This window comes from Loxodonta africana, chromosome 25 (assembly GCF_030014295.1).
Source record: "Loxodonta africana isolate mLoxAfr1 chromosome 25, mLoxAfr1.hap2, whole genome shotgun sequence".
Lineage (NCBI taxonomy): Eukaryota > Metazoa > Chordata > Mammalia > Proboscidea > Elephantidae > Loxodonta > Loxodonta africana.
Window position 1 is genome coordinate 50,244,341 of NC_087366.1, and position 13,892 is coordinate 50,258,232.

The window sequence follows — 13,892 nt, forward strand, 5'->3', positions numbered from 1 at the left end:
AAACCTGCCACTATGGCTGACTCTGCTGGTATTCGAAATACCATTGGCATACAAGCAATAAGAAAGGTAATTATCAACTCCAGGAGAAAGGAAATGCTGAACAAGAAAATCATGGTCCCGTTAGGAGTAATTGACAGACTACAGGAAGAGAGAATCCATTTGTTTTGGATGCTGGAAACACTTTTCTTTGATGATCCAAGGCTTATTTTGGACTCATAGTAAAATAAATATAATAGTAATATCTCTCTTGGTGAATGATATTAACATAATGATAAAAAAATAATGTAAATATTATTTATTTGTTTTTAGTTTTTCAAATCAACTTATAAACAAAGGACTGAACAGAATGTAAAGGTTATCAAACTTTAGAATGTGAAAGTCAAGATGTAGCTGGCAGAGGTCAGGAAATTAAGATGCGGGGAGGAGGTGGAAGAGAGTGAGGACATTTCAGTCTTCTTTTATCTGGTGAGACACTGTCTAAAGCTGAGGGAACAAGAAATTGAGGGGTAAGTATATTGTTTAAATTTGTAAAAGCAACAAAACTAAAAATGATGCATTTATTAAAAATTTGGGAGGCGGGTGGAATGCTGAATGATGGAGAAAGGAGCCAAATATTGCTTTTCAGAGCAGAGAGCCAATACTGTCTGAGTTAAGAAATCAAAGAGGCATAAGCACACTGTTTATGTTTTCGGAGGTGAACCATCAGAAGTACTCTTTGGAGAGTGGGAAAAGATGGAGTGGGAGATTATTGCTTCTTATGATAAACCCTTCTTTGCATTTGATTTTGTACCACAGACATGTCTTTGAGATCTCTCTCTCTCTCTCTCACACACACACACACACACACACACACACACACACACACGCACCCCCAAAAGGCTCTTTAGAAATCACCCATCAGCTCCCACTGGGAGCCTCTCAAAGCCCCAAGACCAAGAGGCAGGCCAAATGCCCGAAGGACAGCTTGGAGCTGCATCGCAGAGGAAGCAAAAAGTGTTTCCAGGAGGTGTCGAGCCCCTTGGTGGTTGGAGTGTCACATCCCCTAATGAACACACAGGAAGGGGGGTAAAACGTGCCAGCAGCTTTTCACCAAAGTGAATGGCAAAAGCTTGTTTCCTTTCCATGCAAGGCTGAGCAAGAGTGATAAAATGCTGAAGCTTCTGAGAAAAGGATCTCTCCCAGCGGGAAGGAGCTTATCCTAGGGATTCTCAAATGACTCTGTGCTCATTATTATGTATTTTGTTTACTCAGCCCACCTTTCCAATTACTTGTCAGAATGTGCAAATCCCCCCTCCCTGCCTTATCAATCATGCTCTGGGGATTAGAAAATAGGGCAATGACCCTTATTATCACCACCCCTTCCACAGCACTCTCCCCTGACTTGGTTAGAACTCTTCTTCTGCACTGAAGAATGAATGCAGTACCCACAGCCTAGAAAATATGATCCAGTTCAAGCCTCTAAGAACCTTCCACTCAGAACAGGGTGATCCTAAAGAAAGGCCAAGTGCACCACGTGAGGTCAGGAGAACTGAGGCCCAGTCTGCCCGGACAACTCCTGGCTCTGTCTCCCAGGGCAACGAGGTGCCTTCAGGTGAAAACAGGGCGCAGACTGGTGCAACCAAACACAAGAGGTTATCATACACCCAGCCTTGTGTAAGCTCAGACTCTGCTGCACGTACACACCGGAAGTCCCCAGCTTAAGGACATCTGACTTACGGACAACTTGTACTTAGGAACGGACTGCCATGAAGCCTACTGAATGAAAAATTTGAGTTAAATACAGTGGTTCATAATAATGAACGCACGCATTAATTTGGGACACTCATGAAAATGCTGGAAGTGTTTAAGTGTTTTATACGCACAGAAACGTAAAATACATGCTCTATATGAAGACAAACATTTGACTCACTGACGATCAATAAGAACCGTATGCACCTGTTCTGATTTACCTACAAATATGCCATAAAGACAGATTTAGGAACGAGATCCTTGTAACCTGGGGACTACCTGTGCAGGGTCTTGCTTTGGGGAAGCCAGCCAGGGATTAGGTGCTGCTGTCCCTCTGCTCACCAAGCACATACATGTGTTTTACAACTTTAAAGTTGTATTTTGGTAACTAGTTACCTGAATGAATACTGGCCTTAATCTGGACTAAGAGATCATATCTCAAATTTTCCATTTCAAATTTCTTAGCAAAAAAGCAGCTCGTCAATCCATTCTTTTTCTTTCTTCCTTTCTTCCCTCCTTCCTTCCACCCTGTCTCTACCTCTCTCTCTCTTCCCTCTTCCTTTTCCTGTTCTCTTCCCCATTCCTCTTCTCCTCCCTCTCATTCTCTTTCTTTTCTCTTTCTCTCTCTTCCTCCCTTCCTTTCCTTTCTTTCAGCAAATCCTCTTTGAGCATCAATTACTATATGCCAGGCACTGTGCTAGGCATGATTACAGGATTGAACAAGAAGGTGTCCTTCCCTGGCTGAGCTGTGCTCTAGTGGGAGAGTTGCCCACGAGCCTCTCCCTATAACACCGCTTGGGTGCGTCATCAACTGTTTTCATGAGGCACCAAGGGGCATCCAGAGAACATAGTGACTAACTGGGCAGGGGGAGATAGGTGTGTTCAGAACGTTAGGGAAGGATTTTTATGAAGAAAGTGAAATTTATGCTGAGACTTGTCAAATGAGAAATATTTCAAACGTAAAAAAGATGAAGGGCATTTGGGCAGAGGAAAAAATGGGCAAACAGGTGACCATCCAGGGCCTGATTAGTGAGAGGCCAGAATGCTGAGTGGGGTGGGGGGTGAGGAGGGCAGGGTGTGGGGGCTGGAAGGCCAGGCTGGGCCACGGAGCAGAAGAGCTTCCAGGCCAGCTAAGAGGAGCAACTTCCTTCTGTGGCTGGTGAAGCCATGGTGGATGCTGATGAGGGCCCTGGGCACAGAAGTGACAGGCCAGAGATTGTCCAGACAGACAGGGACGGCTCAGAATTAGCACCCTGGTCTCCTGCCTCCTGCCTCCTGCCTCAGGGATCTTGAATGCAAACGTTTTCAGAAGTATGGAAGGTGTGGGAAAAGACACAAAAGGCTTTTTGTGGGGAGGGAGATGCTGGAGAAGAAACAGAAATTTAGAGGAAAATGGAAGTAAATGATACAATATGACCTACTTAATGTTAACTTGGCAGCATTAAATATTATGACAATTTGTAGATAACGTGATTATGTTTGGGGTATTCAAAGAGACAGAAATAACAAAACAAAACAAAACTCAATGTTCACATGTTCTTGCTCTCAAATTTTCAGGGAAAGCCCCCCAGAAACCTCAGGAAAAACGTTTTTTATTTTTTCCATTCCTTTTCTGGTCGTTTTCTTTCCTCTCATCACAGGCAACAAGGAAGCTGAGGATTTGCCTGGAAGTGACCAGGTTACACAGAATGTTAATGGTATGATTGCGGATTTTTTTTTTACCTGACTCTCCCAGCAGCTTCCTCAATCCATCACCTCACTGCTATTGCAGGTCCCTCGCCGCCAGTGCTTCCCAAACCTAACGTGTATAGAGTCTTTAACGTGCCGACTCCTGGATCGTGGCCTCCAGAAGCTGATTCAGTAGGCCTGAGGTGGGGTCCACGAATCTAATTCCAGAGGTGATTCGAGGTAGAAGTCACTGCTCCTCGGGACACCCCCTCCCATGGAAAAAACTCAGACCCAGTGGGATGTGGGAGATACTGGAACAGTGGGTTTGTGGAAAAGCTGTCTGGGGCTGAGGGTGGTGAGGAATAGGGAGCCCACCCCAAAAGCTCAGGGGCAGCTTGGATTTTGGGTTCCTGACAGCCAAGCTGTGTGGAATGGCGGGCCGGATAACGCCAGGTCAGGGAGGACACTGCAGAGGGACAAAGCAAGCTGAGACCTTTGAGTGACGTATCCTCAGGGCCCTCAGTCCGGATAGATATGCCTGCGGTTAATCCAATCTGGTGTTAATGTTGAGTATTTGCACTTCTGTGCAGCATTCCATTAATACACCGAGAGGGTTCACAGCTCAGTATTTCCAAAAAAAAAAAAAAAGTCTTAGAAAATTTTAACAAAACGGGTCTGTAAACAGTCTGGACTACTTCTGCCTTAGAAGTAGAAAAGGGGGAGAGGTCGGACACCTTTATAGTAGTGTGGGGTGTTATAGTGGTGTGCCCACCTCTCCAAATGCTTTTCTCCCACCAGGAGGGGAGAGTCTATTTAACAATTTTTCAGCTTTTCAAACCCGGCCTGACCCCACAGACTGCCTGGGCCAGACCCACAGACGGGGAGAGGCCTGTCTCCTTCCTCTGTATGACAAGGGCGACTGCCCCCTCTCCCGTCACTAATCAGGCCATTGTAAGAGGCCTGCCAATCCACATTGGCTTTCTTCTTTTGGCCACTAGCTAATTGCTCAATTATTTTATTTCCCTGGTAAAACTCTTCAACCCGCCTGGAATCCACATTCAGGAGCAGGCCTGTGTCTTGGGGGAAGCCTCATGAGTCTGGGGGATTTGCTCTCTGTCTGCTTCTCCTGCCTCCCTGCCCCCTCCCAGACCCCATCCCCTGAATTCTCTGAGTCTCCTGCCCGCCGGGGTCTGAGGGCTGAGACTCTGGCTTTCTGGGCCCAGGGCAGAGCTCTGGTGGAAACGATGCAGGGTATGGGAAGAACTTTGGGCTGCCATTTGGTAGGCCTGACTTTTTGCGGGCATCAGTCATTAACTATGTGAATTTAGGGAAGTTGTCACCTCTCTGAGCGTCTTCGTTCTTGACTCTTAAAAATTGGAGGGTGGGAGGGGAATGGACTGGATAGCCAATTTCATACCTAAACTCTCTGATCGTACAACCTAGCAGGGGGAATAGGAGGATGGGGTGTCCTGCTGGACAAACCCTCTGTTGGTGCCAAATGCTCCCAGGTTCCCCCCCATCAAGGAAAGTCTCCCCCTCTTCCCAAGATCAGAAAGCGTTCTCAGTTTCCCTTCCCAACCGTGGGCCACCTGCCCAGGCTCTGCTTGGCCCCAGGAGCCCCCTGAGCACCAAGCCCCAGATGCCCATCCCTGCAGGCAGTAATGTTGCTTAATCTGAGAGCCCTCGTGCTGAATGGGCAGTCCTTGTCCCTGTTGAGGGCTTGGTTCCAGAGTCAGCTGGCTCTGTGCTGAGGGACCAACCCAGGAGTTAGCAGCAGGACATCTGGGGAAGAAGAAGGTCAAGCAGATGAGGGTCCCACCATTTTATTCTCTTCTCGGACAATGACGTTTTAATTTAACTGGTTAGTCCCACCAGGTGCAGAAGGGGCTTCTGGCCACCCTGAGGATTCCAGGGGTCCTCAGCCCTGAGGCATCTCCTAGGTGGAGAGAGTCTTGTATGTGTCCTGTGGGCATCCACTGGGCACCAGGAGCCTGGTCTCCCTTGCCCTGTGACACTAGGTCCCTGCTGAAACCAGCACAGGAGCCACCAGGCCTCATTGCATGTCTCCTGCCCCAGGGGAGCTCCGGAGGATCTAGATGCTGAGGGCTAGGCTGTGGCGTGTGAGTGCAGCCTGCTTGTTAGATCCTTGGCACCAGCCTGGCCAGGGATAAGCCACAGGGCTTCCTCTGGCGCAATGGTGCTACTGGCAGACTATTGCATATTTATGGAACACCAGCCCAGAGCTACTTCCAGGGACTGAGGGCCACTGGCCATGGGTTGCCTGTAAATGTGACACTTCTGCACCTTTTGGCCTGACTCCAGGCCCAAATGTTTGCATCAAGCAAGTCCTTTCCCTGCTAATCACTTGCAAACAAAGGCAAAAGATATTCTTTTGAAGAAAGCTACACTTGTCACAGAGAGAGCAGGAGGGCCTGTTTGGGCCAGACGCAGAGGTGAGGCCGTATATTTCAGGGGGTCTTCAAACTATGTGAGAGGGAAGCTCTGAGATGGGATTTGAAGTCCTTTTGTTGAATGACACAAATTATATGGAAATAGGGGTGGGATAGAAAGGAAAGGGGAGCAGAGAAGAAGCCGAGACCACGACTGTATTGTCCTGAGGTTCAGTTCTCAGGATTTCTTCAGTTTTTCTTACCTCATTCTGTGTACATGTCTGTTTGAACAACCCCGGCTCTGGCACTTACTAGCCACGTGACCTAAAGCAAGTCATGTAAGTTTTATGTGTCAGTCTCCTCATCTATGAAATGGGAATAATAATGGCAACGTCCTCACCAAGTTGTTGTGAGGATAAAAAGTCAATACATGTAGAGCACTTAGAACAGGCACACAGCATGGACCATTAGCCCTATCAGCCATTATGAATATTATCAGTGTTATTATTATTCCTCCCCCTTTTTGCATTCTAAGCTCCCTCTTCCACTTCCTACTAAAAACCCTCTAACTGCCCCCAAGAGCTATGGTGGCAATTTGTGCATGATATCCCCTGGGCTCTCATTTAGGGTAAATTCCACCCTTGAGCACCAGAAAGTTCTTTCCTTCTCCGCCTGGAGTGTGTGAGGAGCGTGGAGGCAGGGGGATGACACGAAAGTCCTGTCAGTGACACAGCATACCCCATAGAGGAGGCCAGAGAAGCCTGGCCTCAGGGCCCGGTCACTGTCCTCCACCACCATCATTGCTTACCTCCCACGTGACAGAACACAACGGGGGCAGACTGTCTTGTTCAAGAAGGGCTTCCTTCTACGTATTCTCAAATCCTCTGTGCCAGAAGGGGCCTCTGCAGACAGATGCCTGGGTTTACTTGCCAAGCTTTCCATTCACTGCCTGAGTGAGCACCGGCAGGTTATTCACTATGCAGGGCTCCAACTTTGCATGAAGAAAATGTGGCTGAGAGGAACACCTGCCTCCTAGGACTGCTGGGAGGATTAAATGAACGAATACGTGAGCAGAGTTTACAACAGCGCGGGGCACACAGTAAGCACTCAAGTAATGATTGCTATTCTTGTTAGTGATAATTTTGCAGGAAAGCCACACTGCTGAAAGCGCAAAGACCAGCCAGATAAAAATGATAGCAAACCCTTACAGAGTGCCAGGCGCTGGGCTAAACACTTTACGTGAATCCATTCATTTAATCTTCATACCAACCCTATGAAGTAGATCCTGTGACTGTCAACCCTTCAGATGAGAATGGAGCCCTGTGGCTAAGTGGTTAAGAGTTTAACTGCTCAACTAACATAGTCAGTAGTTTGAATCCACCAGCCACTCCTTGGAAACCCTATGGGCCAGATCTACTCTGTCTTATAGGGTCGCTATGAGTTGGAATCGACTTGACCGCAACGAGTTTTCAGATAAGAAAACCTGAGAACTTAAGTAACTTTACTAAGGTCAAAGAGCTAGCAAGCAGGAGCTGTATATGAATTCAGGTAGTCTAACACCTGGGCTTTAGAGACAGGGCAAACTTTTCAGGCACTGGGGAGCTCTCATCCCACTGGGCCCAGGACCTGTGGCTTTGGGCAGTATGACTCTGAGCAGCTCTGGCCTCTGCTTTCTAGGTTCCTGCCGCAGGCTGGCTCAGGGTGAGCGCCGCTGGTGTGAGGCCAGGTGGCCAGGCTCGTGTGTGAAGCATCCCCAGCACACTTCCGCTGCCTGAAGCGGGGACCCGCTTGTTGTGGTTGCGTGATTACACAGACAGCTGCAGAAGCTGCTTTTCCTGGGACTGCCAAAGAGAGAAGAGTTGCCAGATTTCCTGTCCTGACAGTGTCTAGCTTCCTTCTGTCACTGGGGAGACAAGGACTGTGACTCAGCTCTGAGGGAACAGGAGTGGGGCCTGCAGGGCCAGAATGATGGGGGATGGCCAAGAGGAGACAACACTGGGCGTCTGTGAAAGTGCCCAGCATGGGGCCTGGCCAGTGCTGCCAGGGGTGCAAATATTTTCCTTCCTTTCTTGCTGAGGAGCAAACCTGGACCCCAAGTGTGGCCCCCAGGAGAGAGATTTAGAGCAGCTGGCTAATGGGACTCTCTTTTTCACAGAATAGGACTGAGCCAGGGCTGGGGAAACTCAACAGGCACTAAAATTATTGTTGAGCAGCTGGGACAGCAGCAGCCAGAGGCCCCAGGCCGGTGTTACTTCCAGACAGCCCTTTGTGCCCTTTCCAGACAGCCCCCTCCTCCAGGCTCATGGACCTGTCTGGCCGCTAAGACCCCAGGAGGTCTGAGGGGTGTGCTTTCCCCCCTCCCTCCTCCCGCCCACCCCCCTCCAGGCCCAGCCCAGGGCGCCTATAAAGCTGCCCTGGGCCTGGCTCTCAGCACACCCTGCTGGGCCATAAGTCCCTCCTGCACCCTCCTCCGGAACACACTCCTCTGCTCCTGGCTCCTGAGCAGCAGCATGTGGCCGCTGTGGCTCTGCTGGGCGCTCTGGGTGCTGCCCCTGGTTGGCCCTGCGGCAGCCCTGACTGAGGAGCAGGTCCGGGCCAGCCTGCTGCAGCAGCTGCACCTCAGCCAGGTGTCCGTCCTGGACAAGGCTGACGTGGAGGACCTGGTCATCCCTGCCCACGTGAGGGCCCAGTACGTGGCCCTGCTGCATCGCAGCCACGGGGTCCTCTCCCGCGGGAAGAGGTTCAGCCAGAAATTCCGAGGTGAGACCTCCCTCCCTGCTGCTCCCCAGGCTGGGGGGTGGTGGGGCTAAGGCTGGTCATGCCTGTTGTGGTGGTGTCAAAGGGGTCCTAGCTAGGGCTCTGTGGGGGGCTGCCTGGGGGTCATGGCCCAAGGGGTAGTGAGAAGGGAACACGGCCCTGTGAGCATGGCCCTGTGAGCATGGTGGGCCTTGGCCCCTGGTCTCTGTACACTGAGGGCCCCACCCCTCAAGGCCAGAAGAGGTGTGGCAGGCTAGACCCGATGGCAAGGCCAAGCCATCAGATGAGGGCAGAGAAGAGAAAGTAGAGCCAACAGTGGGACTGGGTATGCCAAGGCCCCAGGCTCCACCTCGAAATGCTGTGATAGAGTCAGGACTTCTTGGGGTCCGTTTCATACTGCTTCTAGTAGCCTGAGGGGGCCCCGGTGGCTCAGTGGTAGGCAAGGAGACCTGGGTCTAATTCCCAGCCAACGCACCTCATTCTGTCAGTGGTGGCTTGGGTGTTGCTATGATGCTGAACAGGTTTCAGTGGAGCTTCCAGGCTAAGACGGGCTAAGAAGTAAGGCCGGGTGATCTGTTTCTGAAAATCAGTCAGTGAAAACCCTGCGGGTCACAATGGTCTGATTCCGTGGCACATGCAGTCCCCGTGAGTCTGGGCCAGCTTGACAGCCTGACCTTGAGTGAATCATTTAAAAGTCTTTTCTAAACTTGTTGCTCATCTGGGAAAATGGTTTGACAGTCTTATCTACCTCCTAGTATTGTGACTTACCGCACAGTATCGCCATCATCAAAGTGGGTTGGCGTGGATAGATACGTGCCCTTTTGGGGTAGTGGAAAAATAATACTATGCTGTTCAGCTGTCAGGGATGCAGTGGGGCTGGGGATCACCTCCTCAGTGCCTTGAGCCAGATCCAAGGCCGGGGGCCCCCAGAGGTGAGAATTCTGATCCCAACGTCTTGGTTGAGGTCATCGTGTTAGCTCAGGGACCCAGAGCTACCCCCTCCTGCTGGGATGGAATTTGTTATAAAAAAGGCCCTAGACCCAAGGGAGATTTTAGGGTAACTGGTAACCTTGGAAGGGGCCCTCGTGATGCAGTGGTTAAAGCACTTGGCTGCTAACCAAAAGGTCAACTTTGGAACCCACCAACTCATGGGAAGAAGATGTGACAGTCGGCTTCCTGTAAAGATTACAGCCTTGGAAACCCTGTGGGGCAGGCCTCTATAAGTTGGAATTGACTCCAGGGCAGTGGGTGGCTGGTGTAACCTGGGTGGTGCAAACTGTGTACTTGGGGAAGGTTGGAGGTTTGAACCCACCCAGAGGCCCTAGGAATCTATTTCTGAAACATCAGCCATTGAAAACTATGGTGTACAGTTCTACTGACACACGTGGCGTCATGGGTTTGCGTCTACTTCATGGCAATTGGTGTGGTAACTATGCAGAGAGAATAGGGGCTAGTCTCTCCCAGCCCGGCTAGGTGCCCCATCAGTGGTCCTGCCACGGTCAGTGCTCCCCCCGTGCCTGGAAAGGCTCTGCTAACCCTGCTCCTGTTCCCAGAGGTGGCCGGCAGGCTCCTGGCGTCGGAGGCCTCCACGCACCTGCTGGTGTTCCGCATGGAGCAGCGGCTGCCCCCCGACAGCGAGCTGGTGCAGGCTGTGCTGCGGCTCTTCCAGGAGCCGGTCCCCAAGGCCGCGCTCCGCAGGCACGAGCGGCTCTTCCAGCGCAGCGCCCGGGCCCGGGTCACGGTCGAGTGGCTGCGCGTGCGCGACGACGGCACCAACCGCACGTCCCTCATCGACTCCAGGTGGGGAGGTGGCGGCCGCGGGGTGCGTGTGTGTCGGGGGGACGTGGGCGTGGGGCGTCCTGGCTGGACCACCGGGAGGGGGCGGCAGGGAGAGGCTCCCAGGGCCCCGCGTGACCTCCCGCGTCTCCGTGTCTGCTCCCAGGCTGGTGTCCCTCCACGAGAGTGGCTGGAAGGCCTTCGACGTGACCGAGGCGGTGAGCCTCTGGCAGCAGCTGAGCCGGCCCCGGCAGCCGCTGGTGCTGCAGGTGTCGGTGCAGAGGGAGCACCTGGGCCTGCTGGCCTCCGACGCCCACAAGCTGGTGCGCTTCGCCTCCCAGGTGGCGGGGGACGCGGGGCAGCGCGAGCCCCAGCTGGAGCTGCACACCCTGGACCTGAAGGCCTATGGGTAGGCGCTGTGGGTCAAACGGTGAACCTGAAGGCCTATGGGTAGGCGCTGTGGGTCAAACGGTGAACCTGAAGGCCTATGGGTAGGCGCTGTGGGTCAACCGGTGAACCTGAAGGCCTATGGGTAGGCGCTGTGGGTCAAACGGTGAACCTGAAGGCCTATGGGTAGGCGTGGGTGGAGCGGAGACGCAGGCTGACCGAAGTGGTCCCCGGGGCCAGGTGGAGCTGGGGGGTGCGGACAGCTCCGGGGAGAGAGTGATCCCCCACCATGTAGCAGAGTTTCTAATGGTAGAAATGTTTATTATTCAAATATTTTATTGAAAAATATCTTCAGTGGAATTTTATGTTGCCTGTATTCACTTTACCTTTTTCCGTGATTAATTCTTTTAAAAATATTAGTATTAGCTGTTAGTGAGGTTGGACAGCTTTCTGTTACAAGGAATAATTTCTTCAGGGACAAGTTAGCAATGTGGAACGGACCGGGACTGTGTTGCGGGGTGAAGAACATGGCCTGGCTCTGCCTTTCCTGGCTGCAGGCTCTCAGGCATGTTACTGAACACCTTTGGGTTTCAGTGTCATTGGGTATAAAATAGAGGCAATGTGTGGACAAAGTTCAGGTATCATGTGAGATAATTATGTGAAGTCCCTAATTCAGTGTCTGGCATACTACCAGTTGCAAAGCTGATCCCCACTCATGACAACCCCATGTGTGTCAGAGTAGAACTGTGTCCCATAGGGTTTTCAATGGCTAATTTTTCAGCATTAAATTCCAAGGCGCCTCTGGTGGACTCAAACCTCCAAACTTTCAGTTAGCATCAAATTGGGTTAACTGTGCCACGCAGAGATGTCTGGCATATTAGAAGATCTTTAATAAAGATCTTAAATAAAAGTTTATTATTAAGGAGCCCTGGTGGTGCAGTGGTTAAGCAGCCGGCTGCTAACTGAAAGGTCAGTGGTTTGTTCGAACCCACCTGCAGCTCTGAGGCAGAAAGATGTGCGGTCCGCTTCTGTGAAGATTACAGCCTTGGAAACCCCGTGTGGGCAGTCCTGCTCTGTCCTGTAGGGTTGCTATGGGTCAGAATTGACTCGATGGCAGTGGGTTTGGTTTTTGGGGTTAATTTATTACATTTTTATAATTCTAGCTACCCATCCTTTATCACACGTATCTAGCCTTTATAGAGTAATGAGAGATGGATTATACATCTCCCTCCCAGCTGCCCCGCTATGCCACACCCTGGGTCCCCTGCCCTCAGCCCTCCCAGCTGACCTCTGACCCTGCCTCTCCTTGTCCCCACAGAGCTCAGGGTGACTGTGACCCTGAGGTGCCAGTGACTGAGGGCACACGCTGCTGCCGCCAGGAGACCTACATTGACCTGCAGGGGATGAAATGGGCTGAGAACTGGGTCCTGGAGCCCCCGGGCTTCCTGGCCTACGAGTGTGTGGGCGCCTGCCAGCAGCCACAGGAGCCCCTGACCTTCCAGTGGCCGTTTCTGGGGCCGCGACAGTGCATCGCCTCAGAGACGGCCTCCCTGCCCATGATTGTCGGTATCAAGGAGGGAGGCAGGGCCAGGCCCCAGGTGGTGAGCCTCCCCAACCTGCGGGTGCAGAAATGCAGCTGCGCCTCTGACGGGGCAACCGTGCCTAGGGAGCTGGAGCCATAGGCCTGTGATTGGATGCTGCACAGAGGCAGGTCTTAATGTAGGTCTGAATTTTGTACTTAGCAAGCTACCTTTGCCCTCATTTAGTGCCCCTATCTTACCTTTGCACTGCTGTCTTCCATTTTTCCCACCCTTGCTGTCCAGCACCCATCCTAAGCACTTACACGCAGGAATATTGCTGAGCTCTGGTGAGAAATCCTGACTGACTTACCAGAGGATCCAGCCAAGCAAGGGACACATTGTCAGCTGGGGATTCCTATTCTCTGGCAATTCTCAGCTGAGGGTTCTCTGATGAGAACTAGGGAAGTAGATCTGATTTATTCTATTACATGATGAATTAAAACAAAACAACACACACACACACAAATCCCTGTTTCTCCTCAAAAGGGAAGATGTTAAGAAACAACTCCTTACCCTTGAAAACAGTGACCCATTTTGTACTTTTGTAAACATGCCAGGTCTCTGTTCCCCTGAGAAGGTGTTGGGAGGGAGGATGAAGCGTTCCAGGCCTGGGGCAGTGGACAGGAAATCAGGACACCTGTTTTCTGGATCTGGCAGGGCCACTAGCTGTAGCCTGAAGCAAACACAGAAGCCTTTGGGCCAACATGCCCTCTTCAAAAGGAGGTGTTGGATTTTAGCTCTAAGACTTCAGACAGCCCCTAGCCCTACCTGCTCCTGAGACTGAGCATTGCTGTTGCATATTTAGGTTATTTCCCCCACTGTTTTAACAGAGTTTATCACCAGAAAACCACGTGTTTAGGTTGCTTTGTTTAGCAAAAACAATTGTATGTAGATAATCTGCTGAAATAAAATAAAAGTGGTTTCGCTCTGTTTCTGTATTTATTTAATTTATATAACAGAGCTCTGGTGGTACAATGGTTAAGTGCTTGGCTGTTAACCAAAAGGCTGGTGGTTAGAACCCACCCAGCAGCTTCGAGGGAGAAAGACCCATTAATCTGCTTCCATAAAAGACTATAGCCAAGAAAACCATATGGGGCAGATCTGCTCTGTCACGTGGGGTTGCTATGATTTGGACCTGACTGGCGGTGCCTGACGACAACACTTCACATAGGAGTCCCTTGGGGGCTCAAATGGTTAAGCGCTTGGGAAAAAGGCCTGGTGATCTACTTCTAATAAACCACAGCCATTAAAAACTCCGGAGCACAGTTCTGCTCTGATACACATGGGGTCTCCGTGACTCGGGCAACTGGTTTATATAAGAGAGAAGGGAGCAAGAATGAAAACAATATAACGATTTGAAGAAAGAGGGTGGTCTGCAATCCCCAGTTTCTACGGAGTGCTGAAGACTGCAATAACTAAATTATAACTAGGTTTTCATTAGGCACAAAAACCCTTTGCCAGTGAGTCAATTCCAACTCATAGCGACCCTATAGGACAGAGTAGAACTGCCCCACAGGGTTTCCAAGGCTGTGATCTCAGAAGCAGGCTGCCACATCTTTCTCCTGTGGAGCGGCTGGTGAGTTTGAACCAAAGACCTTTTGGTTAG

At 51.0% G+C, this 13,892-nt stretch overlaps 1 protein-coding gene across 2 annotated transcripts; it reads left to right on the forward strand.

Moving 5' to 3' along the window:
• Positions 1-8,296: 8,296 nt before the first annotated feature.
• LOC100673185 (left-right determination factor 2) lies at positions 8,297-12,388 on the forward strand. Of its 2 annotated transcripts, XM_010591065.3 has the most exons (5): positions 8,297-8,546; positions 10,097-10,125; positions 10,228-10,343; positions 10,486-10,728; positions 12,025-12,388. In XM_010591065.3, exons 1-5 carry the CDS (start codon positions 8,297-8,299, stop codon positions 12,386-12,388), a joined length of 1,002 nt encoding a protein of 333 aa, XP_010589367.1. The 2 variants fall into 2 exon arrangements, with proteins under 2 accessions (XP_010589367.1, XP_003410980.1); XM_003410932.4 differs by having other exon boundaries at positions 10,097-10,343.
• Positions 12,389-13,892: the final 1,504 nt, after the last annotated feature.